The sequence below is a fragment of the Salmo salar genome, chromosome 07, assembly GCF_965601325.2.
Source record: "Salmo salar chromosome 07, fSalSal1, whole genome shotgun sequence".
In the NCBI taxonomy this organism is placed as follows: Eukaryota; Metazoa; Chordata; class Actinopteri; order Salmoniformes; family Salmonidae; genus Salmo; species Salmo salar.
The window spans coordinates 42,283,014-42,300,693 of record NC_138297.1 but is presented as its reverse complement, the minus strand read 5'-3'; the positions used below and the strand labels follow the sequence as shown (position 1 = coordinate 42,300,693).

The window sequence follows — 17,680 nt, the reverse complement described above, 5'->3', positions numbered from 1 at the left end:
AACGATCAGTTAACACAATGACTCCACTAAGGCCAGTAGCCTAACGGTATCAGCTTAAGGATTTCCCACAATAATAAAATCATGAACCGTTCAGGCCCAGAGACATGTGTGTTTATTACGTCACAAACAAGCCTCCCACCAGAAAACTAATTCACAACAACATGCTTCTTTACGACACTGCGAGACATGGCCTTAATTGAGCGTTTAAGTGTTAAGTTAAGCATGCACTCCAAAGACCATGTGCTTGCTATCTGCTTCATTGTAATGTAATTTGAACCCTTATTGCGTTCACTGTACATAAATTCAGCTCTGATACGTTTACTTAACTGTTCATAAAGGAATTAGGGTGTTCAATCATCACAAATATTGATACAGCTGACATCGACTGAAGTAGTGAGAATTAACCAATAGTGACAAACAGACACAACACAATGTTTTTGCAGAATATTTGGCAGAGGAAGCGTTTCAAAGAAATACTATCAGTCTCACTCCTGAAATATGGTTCCCTAATGGAAGAATCCATTTCCCAGACTAGGTGTTTGTTGGCTTGGACATTTCGCTGATTGTTTTGACATTATCTAATGCTACAGGGTCAAGAGGTTGAGTCACACAAGCTTCCACTTTGCTGTCCTCAGTACTTCTGGTACAGAGAGGTTCTGGTAAGCACAACGCCTTCTGAATGCCCAGTGAGTCCTGTGTGTGTTTGTGTGTGTAGTAAAGGGATTCCTGGGGAAGTGAGTGTCAGTGAGATAACCTGGGAGAAATGTGCTAATCAGAGCTGAAAGGGTTTCAGGCAGGAAAGTGTGGCAAGTCGGAGGCAGGAACACAGACCTATCCCCCCCTGTCTGCTTCAGACCAACTGCCATCTGTATTTCTGCCACAGTCAGGCCTTTTCCTAACCCAATGTTAGGGTTTGCAATGAGTGCTCGGCTCACGCACGCCCACACACACTTAAAGGAAGCGGACCTGCTCTCCAAAAAGCCGATGTGTCATACCTTCCTTTCCTGGAACGACATACGTTAGTTTCAGCAAAGCTCAGGAAGCGCACATGGCAGCTCCTCTCTTCTTCTCCTTTTTCTCTTTCTGGGATCCTGACAGACAGGCAGTGCGGTAGCGCTTCTTCTTCTGTTGCCTGAGTCGTCTCTGTAGGGGGAGGCCGTCACTCTCGGAGCCATGAGTCAATCCTGTGTGGTCAAAGTTATCACTCTGACTGAGATCCAGATACTGCCGGTAGGTGACATCAGCAGGCAAAGGAGAGAGGGAAAGAGGGGGATAAATAGGGGAGGAGAAAGAGAAGGATAAATAAGGAAAGAGATAGGGAGAAGAAAAGGGGAGTGGGGGGGTCTCTGCAGTCTCACCCAGGATACTGCATGTATATTGAGGTACTAGCAGATCTTGTGCTTGGATACAAGTGAAAGTGCTTTGTTTGGCTGATGGGGTGTCTATGTATGGGGGGTTATTGTAATGGCATTTTCTGTGTGACCTATATAACACTCACTTACTACTTACACATGCACATACACACACGGTTCCAAAGAGCATGATCTTCAAGACTGACATTCCAAAAAAGGGCAATTCTACTCAGTGTGGAATTATCTCTCCTCCCTCTATACAATCTCAGATGTGTGGTCACAGCTATCAACTGGTGAGCTGGCTCAGCATATCCACAGGAACCATGTCTGAGAACATATCTGTCGTGTTCCACATAGGTCTGTATGCATTTCTGTATTTACACCACAGAAAGTGCATTACTGCATAGCATTACTGTAGTAGTATTACTTCACAATACGTAATGCTTTATAACACTAAAGGTTGGGATTCATAGTAGAAATGAATCCCAACAGTTGTAAAGTTATGTCCAGAATTGAAAAAACCTGTCCAAGCGAAATAATAACCCAGTGTTTCATAATCCAGATTCATTTGAAGTGAAACAAGAACTTGGGTAAGAGTGAAACTGAGTTAAACAATAGCTGGCTATCTAGAATAGTGAACAGTAGCTACCTGGGAGTGAGATCTGTGACATACAGAGGCGTCATCAAAGACCATAGATCACTGTGCTACTGCAGGGCTTCACTGTCTGACTTCAAGGAGAAAGTACATACCGAGGTAAATCAGCGCAACTTTGTCACAATTTAAAGTAGATTTGAGTATGGATATTAAGTAGAGTTTGTAGAGTACTTTTAAATGTTAAAAACATCAATTAGCTTAATTTGATATTTGAAAGCGTTCTTAGTCACTTTTGCACGGTCTTACGTGATGTTGTTAGAACGTGAATGGTTTTTTACCAAGTTTCGTCTTGAAAATGATTTCAGCCCAACTTTTTATGACCCTCTTCATCATAAAAGGTCATTTAATGGGAAGCCTGAATCTGTCCATACATTATTCGTGTTGTCTTGTTGACTTTGACATACTGCGCATCCCATTTAACTCTCATTTATCATAACCGACAGAACATTTCATAAACATGATGCACTTTCTTTATCAGTGCCATCACAGCTATGTCGTGTGAAATAATGCAGTATGTTATACATCAGAGTAGGAGACAGAAAAAAAGAAAAAAGTAGGAGACAGACAGTAAGAGTCAGTCCCAGAGTGATCCATGGATCAGATCAGTAAAGTTGTCGCTCCCTTCTCTGCCTGTGAGACATTCCTCGTTTTAGTGGCTTAAGCAGCGAAAACAAAGTTATGAAGTGGGCACAGCTGCCGTCCTAATAGGAATCAAAGCTCTCATGGATATTCTCCCCACCAGCCATTAGAAAAACAAACGAAACAACAACAAATGTATGCTCTGATTCAATCAGAAGCCAACTGCATTGGGAGTACAAAATATGTCTTTCACTCACTCCTCTCTACATTCTCCTCTTCTGTCTCTGCTGCTAAAGCCACTTTCTACCACTCTAAATTCCAAGCATCTGCCTCTAACCCTAGGAAGCTCTTTGCTACCTTCTCCTCCCTCCTGAATCCTCCTCCCCCTCCCCCCCCCCTCCTCCCTCTCTGCGGATGACTTCGTCAACCATTTTGAAAAGAAGGTTGACGATATCCGATCCTCGTTTGCTAAGTCAAACGACACCGCTGGTCCTGCTCACACTGCCCTACCCTGTGCTTTGACCTCTTTCTCCCCTCTCTCTCCAGATGAAATCTCGCGTCTTGTGACGGCCGGCCGCCCAACAACCTGCCCACTTGACCCTATCCCCTCCTCTCTTCTCCAGACCATTTCCGGAGACCTTCTCCCCTTCCTCACCTCGCTCATCAACTCATCCTTGACCGCTGGCTACGTCCCTTCCGTCTTCAAGAGAGCGAGAGTTGCACCCCTTCTGAAAAAACCTACACTCGATCCCTCCGATGTCAACAACTACAGACCAGTATCCCTTCTTTCTTTTCTCTCCAAAACTCTTGAACGTGCCGTCCTTGGCCAGCTCTCCTGCTATCTCTCTCAGAATGACCTTCTTGATCCTAATCAGTCAGGTTTCAAGACTGGGCATTCAACTGAGACTGCTCTTCTCTGTGTCACGGAGGCTCTCCGCACTGCTAAAGCTAACTCTCTCTCCTCTGCTCTCATCCTTCTAGACCTATCTGCTGCCTTTGATACTGTGAACCATCAGATCCTCCTCTCCACCCTCTCCGAGTTGGGCATCTCCGGCGCGGCCCACGCTTGGATTGCGTCCTACCTGACAGGTCGCTCCTACCAGGTGGCGTGGCGAGAATCTGTCTCCGCACCATGCGCTCTCACCACTGGTGTCCCCCAGGGCTCTGTTCTAGGCCCTCTCCTATTCTCGCTATACACCAAGTCACTAGGCTCTGTCATATCCTCACATGGTCTCTCCTATCATTGCTATGCAGACGACACACAATTAATCTTCTCCTTTCCCCCTTCTGATAACCAGGCGGCGAATCGCATCTCTGCATGTCTGTCAGACATATCAGTGTGGATGACGGATCACCAGCTCAAGCTGAACCTCGGCAAGACGGAGCTGCTCTTCCTCCCGGGGAAGGACTGCCCGTTCCATGATCTCGCCATCACGGTTGACAACTCCCTTGTGTCCTCCTCCCAGAGTGCTAAGAACCTTGGCGTGATCCTGGACAACACCCTGTCGTTCTCCACTAACATCAAGGCGGTGACCCGATCCTGTAGGTTCATGCTCTACAACATTCGCAGAGTACGACCCTGCCTCACACAGGAAGCGGCGCAGGTCCTAATCCAGGCACTTGTCATCTCCCGTCTGGATTACTGCAACTCGCTGTTGGCTGGGCTCCCTGCCTGTGCCATTAAACCCCTACAACTCATCCAGAACGCCGCAGCCCGTCTGGTGTTCAACCTTCCCAAGTTCTCTCACGTCACCCCGCTCCTCCGCTCTCTCCACTGGCTTCCAGTTGAAGCTCGCATCCGCTACAAGACCATGGTGATTGCCTACGGAGCTGTGAAGGGAACGGCACCTCCATACCTTCAGGCTCTGATCAGGTCCTACACCCAAACAAGGGCACTGCGTTCATCCACCACTGGCCTGCTGGCCCCCCTACCTCTGAGGAAGCACAGTTCCCGCTCAGCCCAGTCAAAACTGTTCGCTGCTCTGGCACCCCAATGGTGGAACAAGCTCCCTCACGACGCCAGGACAGCGGAGTCAATCACCACCTTCCGGAGACACCTGAAACCCCACCTCTTTAAGGAATACCTAGGATAGGATAAAGTAATCCTTCTAACCCCCCCCCCCCCCCCCCCCCTAAAAGATTTAGATGCACTATTGTAAAGTGGTTGTTCCACTGGATATCATAAGGTGAATGCACCATTTTGTAAGTCGCTCTGGATAAGAGCGTCTGCTAAATGACTTAAATGTAAATGTAAATGTAATGTCTGCCTCAGGCCTACAGTACATCTACAGTGCCAATGTCTGTTAGGCATACTGCTTGATGATGTATATGCTAGTGGAATGATATGGACAGCATTCAACTACGTATCTTGTACAGTGGGACAGAATAATGGCATGGATCGAGTGCACAAACAAACATGACTTTGGGTCATTTTGACATAGGAGAAAATAATTATAAGTGATATCCAAACCAATAGGGTGTGTGGGTGCGGGAGCAGACGCGACAATATAGTCCCGACACGAATCTAAGGTTGCTACCCAGGCCGGCTGGTCGTTCGTTCTATCGGTTCGGTGGCCAGAGACGCGACCCAGTCGTTAAAGTCTTTCTGTTCTGTGTGTATGGACGCGACCCAGTCGTTAAAGTCTTTCTGTTCTGTGTGTATGGACGCGACCCAGTCGTTAAAGTCTTTCTGTTCTGTGTGTATGGACGCGACCCAGTCGTTAAGTCTTTCTGTTCTGTGTGTATGGACGCGACCCAGTCGTTAAGTCTTTCTGTTCTGTGTGTATGGACGCGACCCAGTCGTTCGTTCCATTGCCATACTGGCTGGCAACGTTCTTATCCCTTGCTTGCAAGCAAGCTAGCCAACTACAGCTAACTTAGTCACGTCAAACAGCAAAGTAACTGCATTTGCATTTGTTTAAGATGTTTTTTAGTGACATTTATTGGTGTACATTCGTAACAATGAGCTAATGATGCGCGATTTCGCCTGGTATAGAAAATGTGCTCTCTCATTAGGACACTGTTGTTCAGAGGAGCTAGCCAACAACACAGCTAGCACAATCACTTCAATCTGAAGCTGGAAAGACTGCAAACTAGCTCCATTTAGTTTTATATTGAAATTTCATTGTATATATCCATAAAAATCGGGCTAACTGATTCATGATTTCGACTGGCTGAGATAAACTGTCTGCTTGTCCCGACAAGTGCATTACTATGGCACAGCTGGAGATCGAAATGTCAATATTCAAACAATGTCGCTGATGTCGGCGAGACCGACAGCAAAGTTTATACAAATCTCCGCTGTTGAAATCCAAATGCTAGTCTAAAAGAAATGGAAGATAATGTCGAGATGTTTTTTTATAGAGGAGATCAAGTTTATAAATTGCCTGGCTGGGCTGATGAGACAGTGGATTGCGCAGTGAGATGGAAGAGAGTAAATAGGCATTTCAACGTCATTGCTATGGCCACTGGTAACTTGTGTAATAGAAACCGTCTGGAATGCAATTTTAACCACGAAGCATCTAGGATTAGACCCACCCGTTGTATAAATGATGATGCATTTACATGACACTTCAACATTCTATGGCAACCATGTTAGCTCCCCATTAGCATTGCATGGGTAATATTCAAACAATGCTACGTAACTGATTTGTCTAGAATTCGAACAAAATTCACAATTCTAAAAGTCGGCCTAACTCTTTAAATATATGACTCTGATCATGACAATCCACTGAATGACAGAAGGGACGTCACAATCAGTTCCAACAAGTGGAATAGAATAAACACAAACTCTTCCATTTTCAAGAGTGTCAAAGTCATTTACAAATGTCTACATCGCCGATTCTCCGGGCAGATATCTTATTCTGTGCCTAGTGAACTGCAGTGTGTCTTGTCTTCATGCACAGTCCTGTCATTGTCGTGCCGCGCATTAGTGACAGAAGATACATTACTTGGCAGGAATCTAATTAGAGGTCCCCTAACAACCTAATAGGCGTGTCTCCTGCTGCATGTACAGTAGAGAGAAGGCTATTAATCCAAGGACAACCTCTATCTCTTCAGACAACAAGCTGAGTGTAGTACGCTGGCAGTCTTTCCATCCGCTGTGGAAAAATGTTGATTGAGTAACAAATGGCATCTTGTTTAGCCCTTAGTTGCCAGCGATGAGACTTGTTCTCTCTCTTCATTGGTGACAAGTTCAGTATTGTCGCGCGGGAGTCCATTCTGAGCAGGGCCAGTCTTCTATGTGATCTATGTGGACGACAGACGACAGCACTGGTGTTGACCAAAAATGCTGATTCTATACTATCGTTATGTGCTAAATGTGCATCTGTGTCTGTGGTCAAATCAGGTGCTTCTAGTACTTTTGTTTAGATTATAATTCTTTTTTTTACAACCTCAAGATGTTGTTGCTAGTATTCGAGTAAAGGGGAGCAAGTGGTCACAGTTGTCTGCTGTGGTCTGGAGCCAAAAAAAAAAGTAATTCTGAATGTTCCTGTATGATGACAAGGATTACAACTTCACAACTGTAGTCCAGACCTAAGTTGACCTGAGTTGCTTCTTCTCTGTATTGAATAGCTACTCCTAAAAGGAGACAAACGTTTACTGTCAGGAGTTCAATCAGCATGGCAAATGGTTTCCAGTAAAGACGTTCAATTCTCATGGGAATTCACTGATAGTAGATAATAAAACCCAATTCATCCAGTGAACCTAATAATCAATCAACCAATTCTTCCCAAAATACTTAAGCAACCGTAAACCAATAAAACAAACCTGACTATAATGATCCCCTTTATAGCCCTAGACAAGAGTATAACATTTTTAGACAAGAGGATAAAAATAGGGTCACGATAGCTACAGTACTAAAATTAGCTCCCGGAATAGTCCATCTAGGGTTATTCTTTGAGTAATTGACATTAGACAATGAACGGCCAAAGGAGGGGTCATGGCAGAAATGGCCATCCAAAGTTATTTAAAAAAGAAGAACAAGAAAGAACCAATTGTGCTAGAGTCAACTACTAGACCCCCGAAGGAGATCGTAGAGAGTCCGGACTAGAGGTCGATCGTGATTGGCCGATAACTCCCAAAAAGAAACAGGGCGGTCCCGTTGAATTAGTCGAGATATGGACAAAAGCCATAGGCAGATATCCTGTTGGGATCAAACCCGGGGGTAATCTGATGAGTCTCTGTTTGAAGTGATTATCACGGAGGGAAACTAAGGGATCGCCGGCTTCTCGCCTAATTATCAAATTTAGTGCAGAGCCTTAAGAAGTTTATAAAGACACTGGCTGACGGCAGGAGGGGACAGGAGGGGACAGTCCTCAACATATCAACTCACCAGGATAGCCACCGGATAGCAGCAGCTTAACTGCAATCCTACTGCTGCTTTGAGCTGTTCTACAACTAGCAGACCAGACCTGAAGACAGTTGTTCTCTCTCTGACTGATGAGAATGCCACACTTAAGTGACTGTGGTTACTACAAGATGAGAGACGGAGCCCGAGTTTCCAATGTAAGGATTAATGTTTCAATAGCAACAGTATACATACTCCAATGACGTCGACTTGGACACTTTGTTGAGATGTTCATAATTGGTTTAGTAAGTTGATTGTAGTTGTATGGTGTGTGTATACATTTAGGGCATAGACATTTGAAGGATACGAAGGATACTACATTGGGACATCTGCTAGTGCTCTACTTACTGTTACAACTTTTTACACTTACGGTAAATCCTCTTCTTACTGCCTGTCTAAGGTTTGATTTGTCCGTGATTTGCTTGAGAAGTCAAGAGGATTTGTCTTGTATTCAGGGGTAAAACATGATTAAGAACAATTTGACGAAACAGCTTCGACATGACTCACGACTTGCTACACTATCAATGCTCTCTCTGAGACTGCACTGACTTTTATATTTTATGTCTATCTTAGATTGCATACTAACACTCAACTCTGTTATCTGAGACTACATAGTAACCGTTGCCTGTTGTGTTACCCAATAACTGATCTTAGGTCTGTATGGAACAGGTCCAGAGCCACCTGGAGGGCTCTAAGTTCCACCTGCACCAGGCCCAGAGTCAGCAGGTCAAGCAGTACCTGACCCTGGGTTCCAAGCTGGCCGGGGGACAGGGGGGCCACCCTCACCCCACTGCGCAGGGAGGGCAGCTCCTGGGCACCGTTCCAGTGATGAGGAATGGCCACATGGCCCCCCTCAGTGATGGCAGCACCCCCAGCAGCCCCGTTACACTGCTGACCCTGGCATCCAACCACGACAGCGAGGTGAGTGAGCATTTTGATTGATCTTTTCAACAACAGTAAGTGTTCATCTAGGTACCTTTTGATATTTAGTGTTGGGATTCAATCAATCCCGCTATTTGTTTGTTTTATCTCAATGTCTTTGTTTAGTGGGTCCTTACAGTGCCAAAAATAGTGATTTAATCACACTATGCAGGTTTGATTACAGAGTCCTAAATATCTTTTACCTGAGATACCGGCTGTGTAAACAACTCAGTTATCTCTAGTGACCCGCCCATTCTCTTTGAAATGCTCAGCAATAACTTCAGAGATTCAGTTCCTAAAGAGAATCTCTGTTAAGGAGGAAACTAGTTTGATAACATACATTTCCCCCCCCCACCATGGCTGATCTCTTCCAGCATGGTGGTGAAGAAATGTCTGTTATTGGATTAGGATCCTAACTGTCCCACCTTCTGAATGATAGGTTTAGAGATGATGCAAAAATAAATGTTACATTGAATTACAATGAGAGCATTTGCTCACCTAGCGTTATAATTACCAGTTGTTGGATACATAATGTATCTGAATTGAACTGAGGCTGGTACAAATATGACTGTTTTCTTTTAGTTTCCAATGGATGAAGTCATTGATGACTTGATTAGCCTGGAGTCCGGCTTCAATGACGGGGGCTTGGATTGTATGGATCCCAGCATCATAATGCAAAACAATGTAAGTATGACTAATCATATTAACTATTATATCAGTTGCAAACGTCAAGGGAAAAACACTTATTTGAATTGCAAAACTAAGGGTCAAAACAGAAGAAATGCTATCGACATGCAGGTGTTTCTGTCTATTGATTCTTGCTGACCTTATTCCTTGATCCAGACGGGATTCCCAGAAGATCCTTGATCTTCTTGACACTCACGAAGAGCATATATTGGGTAGTTAAGTTCAGCTTTCAAGTTAAGTTGCTTAACTAACTTCTTTAAAGGACTTAAAAGGGGAATATGAGGAACTACTTCCTCTGCCAAACATGAACTTTCAGGCTCGACTTGCTTGGGGAAAAAAGAGCTGGCTTTGTGTGAGGTCAGATTAAGTCCACCGATGAGTCAAAGTTCATTTCACCTGGGTTGAGGCTTAAAGCATTTCTCACATTTCTCAAGATGCCGAACAATACGGATTCATCCGCAAGTGATGTCATTACACGGTAATTGATGACAGTGTGAGAATGTGTTAATTAGTATAAACACTAAGTCTGTGATTCTTCTTTTTTGTTGTTGCTGAAAGCCCTACATGGACACTGGTCATTACCAGGGAGTTTGGGAATGGTAGTCAAGAAGTCAGAGGGAGAACGGCGAGACTATGCTAGATATCTACTACAACAAAAAAAGATCTTGTTCAGACTAGGCATTCCATTAGAAAAATGCATGGATGGCAGCAGAGACAAGTGCTCCCAGTGCGAATTATATCTGGAGTTGAATTCCAAAAACAAAGATTCATTTGAGTAGCGATTATAGACACACCTGAACTCACCACAGAGGTATGTGGTACTAAAGGAAAATGTGTTCCCACCGCATTTCAAGAGAGAGGCATTGAGGAGAGGCCAACCAGACAGAGAGATAGAGATGAAGAGAGATAGAGAAAGACAGAGGCAAGCAGGCAGGCATTCACACAAACACACACATAGAAACGGAGAGGGAAAAAAAAAACGGGGTGACAGAAAAGCAGAGGGGTTGTGTGTGTATGAAAGACAAGACGGGGGGGGGACGGGGGTGTAGAGAGTGAAGATCAGAGCGACAGGAAAAAAAGGGAGAGGAGGAGAGATTTAGAGCGAGGCAGTGAGGCATTGGATTGGGTTAATGCCTACACTCCCGATGGGCTTGTTCCGAAATGATAGCGAGCTTAAATGGATCAATTCATTCTAATTAGTCATACAGTACGATGCATCACGTCGTTTTGTCATGTCAACATATCCCGGGAACACAGATGGGAGCGGATTGAAGTGATTACGATGTGAGCAGTCGGGGGACCGTCGCAATCTTTCATTTTGATAAGTAACCCCCCCCCCCCCCTCTGTTAGAGATAATGACAGAGAGAAAGCCATCTACAGGCAAAGCAAACCGACTGCAGATATTGAAATGTCTACAGTTCCTTCTTTTTCTCCCACTCCCTCCTTCCTTCCCTCCCATAACTTGACCTCTATTCTTATCCCTCCCTACACTACTCTAGGAACTGAATTTCACACATACACAGTGACAAATTGTCTTTACACAGCTTGTGGCATCTATGCCGGCTTTTGTAGGATTCCCAGAAATACACAGCTCCCTAAGATTAGACATGCATACATGCCTTCCCTCTGCATTCCAACAGAGTTCCTTAAAGAGACCGTAGTTATCCCGCTTGTTCGGAAAATATATGCCTATTTTCTCACAGTGGACAAGCGACGTAGAAAAACAGTTTGGTGTCTGTTTGGGCGGGTTATGACCCGGCTTTCATCCAGTGGGGTGCTATTTTGAACACACAGACGCCTCTGTGTTCTGGGGCCCTTTCAAGCTGAGTAGCCATAGTGGCCACTGATAATGGTACTATTAGGCTAGTAAACAGGGGCACGGAGCGAGGTCGTACCCCCAGAGAAGGACCTGAGAGGGCCTTAGGGGACGCAAACAGGGCTGGTGGGGAGACATGGAGGCCCCTAGCCTCTCCTGCTGGATCACACAAAGCAATGCCCTGAGGGCTGAGAAGTGACAGGACTGCCAATAGTGCTATGATTGCCCTCATCTGAAAGCCTTACAAATTCCCGCCACCATTTCAATGCTTTCAAATGAGCCAAAGTCAAATCTGCTTCCAAAAGTTTCAATGACTTAGTGAACTTGAGGTCCCCGAGTCTGAATGAAACGTTATCTCTCTGGTTCTGTGTTCAACCAATTCCCTGACATCTTTCTCCTCTCCTTTCCTTCTCTCCAGGTGCTTAGCAGCAGCATGCTGGACATCTATGGGTGTGAACCAGGTATGACTACAGCCCCTCATGGCCGAATGACACCCACCTCACGCCCCACTATGCTCACTACTGTAAAAAGGGAAGTCACAGGTACGAACACACATCATAGCACTAAAGATGATCGAAATAAGGATGGAAGTGTGAAACTCAACCACGTTCAGTGGCATAAAAGCACAACACTCTAGGTGACACATTCCTGACAAGTCTAAATCATGTCAGTTACTGGCATCCATTTATTTATTTTTTTAGGAATGAATAAGTTAAGCATTTTTTTTAAGGTGCCCGACAACAGGAAGCAAGAAAGAGTAATCCATTTAGTCATTTTTCTTCTTTGGCTGAGTAAAATTATGACAAAATGCTGTGTAGGCCCTCTTCTTCAACCCTGATGTGTACAGCGTTAATCCTACACAAATTTACTAAGTAAACTCATGAATATCCTTAGATTAAGTTTGTCAGCTCTCAGCCGATTGCCATTGTGTATTCTATACAGCATCTATAACTTGTCAGTCACTTTATTATAATGGAAGACAGTGCAGGTTCAACATGGATTTGTTTTGGATAAATTACGGATCGCTTCTGTAGGGTGCATATTCAGTAGCACGAGTTCACTGTCTAGTCGTATCAAGTCCAATGAAGAAGGAAGCTGAAGGAAAACAGGACAAATATGTTTACATGTAGCAAATAGATTTTTCCCTTAAATGTGTAGTGTTTGGATTACAGTTGTATCACTCACATACCTAATTATCAATGGCCTCTGTCCATCGTCCCCGACACAAAGGACCTCTGAGAAATGTTTTATAAATGCCATGCATCAAGTAAAGCTAATTGATTTAGGAAATAGAAAGGATGCCTCAAGAACGCTTCACTCCGACGAGAAAATAAGTGAATTAGTATATTTTTCATATAAGTGTGCGGTCGGGAACAACGGGCAGTTACACAGAGGTCTAAATGATCTTATTGAATCAACAGACGGATGGAGAAATCCAATCACAGGTTCTAATTATATCATTTGGGAGAAATGTGAATGTGAATATGAATGATATATCATGCCTTTCCCCTCATGGGGAGATCAGCAAATTTGTTAAGCAGACTTAATTGCCAGGCTGAGTGGCTTAAAAGAGGACACAGATTTTCCCACAATGAACCGAAAGAGAAGAGATGCAGTTATGTATGCCAGGCGGGCTGGGAGCGAGCGGGATAAATCGAGCCCTTTCACTGTGTGTGTGTGTGTGAGTGTGTGGAAGGTTCAGACTCTGTGGAAGGTTCAGGCTTTGTGTCCGTGGTGGCGAAGATGATCTTCACCCTCGGTCTGCCACCCCAGAAATATCCAGGCCAGAACTGTGTATCAACTGACTGGACTTTCTTGGATACTCTTGTGTGCGTTTCTTATCGGGCTGTGTTCTTCTTTGTGTTTCACAGAACATGAAACGAGAGTGATGGCCAAAGAACGACAGAAGAAAGACAACCACAACTTGAGTAAGAGCCGTCGCCCTACTCAATACAGAGTACCTTCGGAAATGTTGTGTGGGGCACTAAAGTAACTCAAAGTCCTCTCGCTCGCTCGCTCTCCTCTCTCTCTCTCTGACCAGTTGAAAGAAGAAGAAGATACAATATCAACTACAGAATCAAAGAACTTGGAACGATGATACCAAAGTCGAATGACCCGTAAGTGATCTTGCGCTTATTACACTTTTCTCAGTGTTTATTATGTTCAAAACGTTAGCTTACCTGACTCAAAGAAACTCCCCACGATCAAGTCTATTGCCATGAAAAGAAGCGCAAATGTCTGGCTGGTGTTAAGCATATCGAATACTAAACACAGGCCGCTAAATGTTGTTAATTGAATTCAAATTAATACTCAAGAGCACATTTCGCTTCTATTTCAAGGGTGTACTTGAGTAGCTATTGTAGTCTTCACGCTCTGCAAAGTAGTGAGTCTGTGTCCTCCTTGGGCACTCAACAGTAGACTACAGCTTAGAGCTCAATGATGAAGATTGGGGTCAAACGCAAAGAAGGCCACCACCCATTTGAATCAAAGTTTGAGCACAATTGGCCCACTAAGATGGAATACGGAAGCCGGAATTGGAATCCGACTGGCCCAACAGCAATTTAACTTTTGATAGAATTTAAATGGAAGGTTACCGCTGTCGCCGTGCCATTAAGACAAGATAAAGAAGATTATTAGCTGTGGAACAGACCAACGTCTTGTTCCAAAGAAAGGTGAATTTTACAACTGCTTCCTCCTTTTAAAAAGTAATGGTATCAGGGAATGGGGCCTGCACTCTTGGCTTCTTCTAAAGTCACATTTTCCCCCCTCTTCCGACACCTATTTTTACTTGAGGATTAATTTTACCATACAAGCGGTTCCAAAATGGACTTTCTGCAGACGCACTTATACTTAACTATTCTATTAAAATTCCCATTCAAAGGCTGGATGTAATGTCCGAGAATGAATAATTGGCCATGTAAATCACCATTTCTTATTCATATATAAAAAATGGGTCCCTGTGTAAGTTTTTGTACAGAACATTCCGCTGATGCGGTGAATAAAAGGTTATCTTTTTACGTCCCTCTGCCGTAGTGATATGCGCTGGAACAAAGGCACCATTCTCAAGGCGTCGGTGGAGTACATCAAGTGGCTGCAGAAGGAGCAGCAGCACGCCAGAGAGCTGGAGAACAGGCAGAAGAAGATGGAGCAGGCCAACAGGAGGCTACTGCTCAGGATCCAGGTATGGACTGTGGGAGAGAGAAAGACAGACACCCTCAAAACCCAAGCCCCCTACCACTACAGATCCCCAACCCAGCGACTTCCCCATCCTTAACACCATATAAATGTGCACCATCACGGCCCTGATGCTCAATAGAGACCCCCCCCCCACCCCACACCCCCTTTCCCTGACAGAGACCGGACTTGCTCCTATTGATGTTTGTCAAGCAGTTACTCATCACCACTCTTCTCTTCCACCTCTCCTCTCCAAGCCACAACAATTATCTGATTAATAAATAGAGTGACAGACTTCGGCTCCATCCGTCCGGAAGGAGGAATCAGGTCAAAATTAGATTGTGAGTCCTAATAATACCCAGAGCCATGTCTCTCGCCCCCCCCACTTCCCCTCGCCCTAAAATGATGCATTAAAACGGGGCGACTGGGTATTGACATGGCAGCAGAGCAGAGCCAAGCAGACAGTGGAGACGTTGCCACATGTCCTCAGCCACTGAGACATCGCAATTAACCACCAAATGAATCAGCACATTCATGGCTCTGGCTCTTACGCTGAACTCACAGTAAAGCCATACTTCTCAATGTAACAGTGTCATCCTAAAGAACGCCGCGACCAACTAAAACACAGAAAACACAAACGAGACGAAAAGAGACATTTCATGTGGAGAGAGCTAACGAAAGCCTTTAACGGAACGTTAGCTTCACAGCGTTAGCCAAATAAGCGCTGATGACCGTTGATAACACACTGTAGGGAGAAAGACAGCATCAACACCAAGCATCACCCACATAAACATCACACTAGTCTTACTTAAATATACTGTTGGAATCCTACAGAAAGATGTTGAAACTGAGAAAAACGGACGGCTATAACTTTGCATCACGTAACGTGGGAACAGCAATGCCTCTCACTTGCATCGCATTCCTCTACACTCTTTTTATCCCCTGAGTTTGCTTAGCTAAACGACATGTTAGGTTAACCGTTATCAAGGTAGATTGACAACAGACTACTTTCCATATTGTTACTGCTCATAGAGCGTCGATGGGGAGGCGTGAACCATGTTGCTGACCTGCTGGTAGCTGATTGATGAGGTTTTGTCATTGGTTCCTCCCCGTCATGTTTATAACACATATCCCGAGGGCCCTGGCTGCTTCCTGAAAGGGGGGTCTGGAGAGGAGGGGTAGATTAAATGGATCGGCCTCCACTACATTAGAGTGCTATTTAAAGTCAATTCATAATCATCTACCAGACTATGAGGTATGTGTGCGTGTGTGTCGGGGAGGAAGGGGGGGAGGGGGTATATGTGTATGCATGTGTGTGTGTGTGTGTGTGTGTAATGTGTATGCATGTGTGTGTGTGTGTGTGTGTGTGTGTAAGGGTTGCCAACTCGTACCGAGCTCATTCTAAGAAAAGTAATCTCCTTAAAAATCTTCTTCTTCGACACTGTTCCCATTCATATGTATTTGAGAAGAACACTGTCCTGATCCTTGGTCCTTTTCTGTGCGTTTCAGGAGTTGGAGATCCAGGCCCGTGCTCACGGCCTCCCCAGCATGGCCACTGCCCTGGGTACTGTAGAGCTCTCCTCCCACCTCCTCAAACAACAGCAGCAGCAGCCCTTGGCTCCCCAGTCACAGCAGGGTCCCCAGCCACCCCTGTATCAGGAAGAGCTGAACGGGGAGTACCTCCAGAGGACCTCCATGCCAGCCATGACCACTGGGGGCGTCACTGGGGTTACAGACCAGGGTCAGGGGGTGGTTGACTGCTCCACCACTTTCTCCGACCCGCTGTCTCACTTCACAGACTTCTTCAGTGCCACACTCAAAGAGGAGCAACGGCTGGACGAGATCCTCATGGACAACCCGCTCTCGCCGTTCGGCACCGACCCGCTTCTCTCTGCCGGCTCACCCGACGCCTCCAAGGACTCCAGTCACAGGAGCAGCTTCAGCTCGGACGATGGCGATGACGACCTATGATCCCTGACCCCTCCGCGAGCCCACGGTGACCCTGTGTCAAAGGTCAAAGGACATACAGCAGTTGGTCACCCTCACAAAGTGGTGCAGGGATTTGTTCCAGCCCAGCACCAACAAAACATCCGATTCCACTGACCAGCTCGAATCATTGAGAGCTTGATTAGTGGGCTCAGGTGTGTTAGTGCTGGGCCGGAGCAGAAGCCTGCACACCCTGTGGCTCTCCAGGACCAGGGTTAGTTACCACTGGCACTCCCACTTTTTAAAAACTTTGGTGGAGAGTGCATACCTCGCGGACAGAACCAGAGTCGTGAGAAAAAGGGAGAAAGACAATCGGTCCATACTGATCATATAATACTGTTCCATAATGCAATGGACACTGGGGTTGTTGTACACCACTGTAAACTATACTGTGTCTTTGCAATATGCCAAAAGAGGACAGTGTCCTTTTCAGATGTGTACTATTACAGTTATTGTATAAAAGGACTTTAAAACCATTGAGGTTCACTGATGGGCCCTATCTAGAGCTAGTTACTGGTGGTTCCTCTTCCAAACAGAAATTAAAATGGAACAGTGATACTAGGCGAAAAAGCCTAGTACACTTCCTTTGTTTGTCTTTAAATGTATTTTTACAAAATGTTTTATGTATTTATGTGTTTTAATCCATGTATTCCTAAAAAAAAACATTACATTATCTAACATGCTCTCTTTTTTTATTCTTAGTGGGGGTGGGGAAAATATAATAAACCCCTTTTTTGTATAAATCAGACTTGGCGTTTTTTTTCTCATTATAATCACACATGCTTACCACATACCCAACACAAAAGTTCTAGTGTTTAATTTGTAATATTGCCTACTCTATCACAAATAATTACAATCAAATAAATGATGGAGAGACCTCCTGTTAACTTTCATTATTCTCCTATCTAACAGGAGCAGTCCAGTTATGAACCAGGAAGAGTGACAGAGAGGTTGATTATCACATAGTCAGAGGCTAGACCTATGAGGTTAAACTGATGAATGAAGGTCCATACAGGGGAACTGTCTGAACAAAGGTGAGAGTGTGTGTAAAATGAAGGTTTCACCCAGGGTGACAGACAGTAAATGAGCGACAGAGAGAAAGACAGAGAGAATGGGAAAATGAGGAGTGATGATGACGATCCAGATAACGGCTCTTAAG

The 17,680-nt window shown here is 44.8% G+C and overlaps 1 protein-coding gene across 2 annotated transcripts; it reads left to right on the top strand.

Moving 5' to 3' along the window:
- The first annotated feature begins 989 nt into the window (after positions 1 to 989).
- Positions 990 to 17,264, top strand: LOC106609242 (transcription factor EC). 2 transcript variants are annotated; one of them, XM_082977647.1, is made up of 8 exons: positions 990 to 1,230; positions 8,591 to 8,857; positions 9,440 to 9,541; positions 11,780 to 11,822; positions 13,233 to 13,289; positions 13,403 to 13,478; positions 14,395 to 14,542; positions 16,045 to 17,264. In XM_082977647.1, the coding sequence occupies exons 1-8, from the start codon at positions 1,174 to 1,176 to the stop codon at positions 16,504 to 16,506; spliced, it is 1,212 nt and encodes a 403-aa protein (XP_082833773.1). In that variant the 5' UTR covers positions 990 to 1,173; the 3' UTR covers positions 16,507 to 17,264. The 2 variants fall into 2 exon arrangements, with proteins under 2 accessions (XP_082833773.1, XP_082833774.1); XM_082977648.1 differs by having other exon boundaries at positions 991 to 1,230; positions 8,606 to 8,857.
- The last annotated feature ends 416 nt before the right edge of the window (positions 17,265 to 17,680 follow it).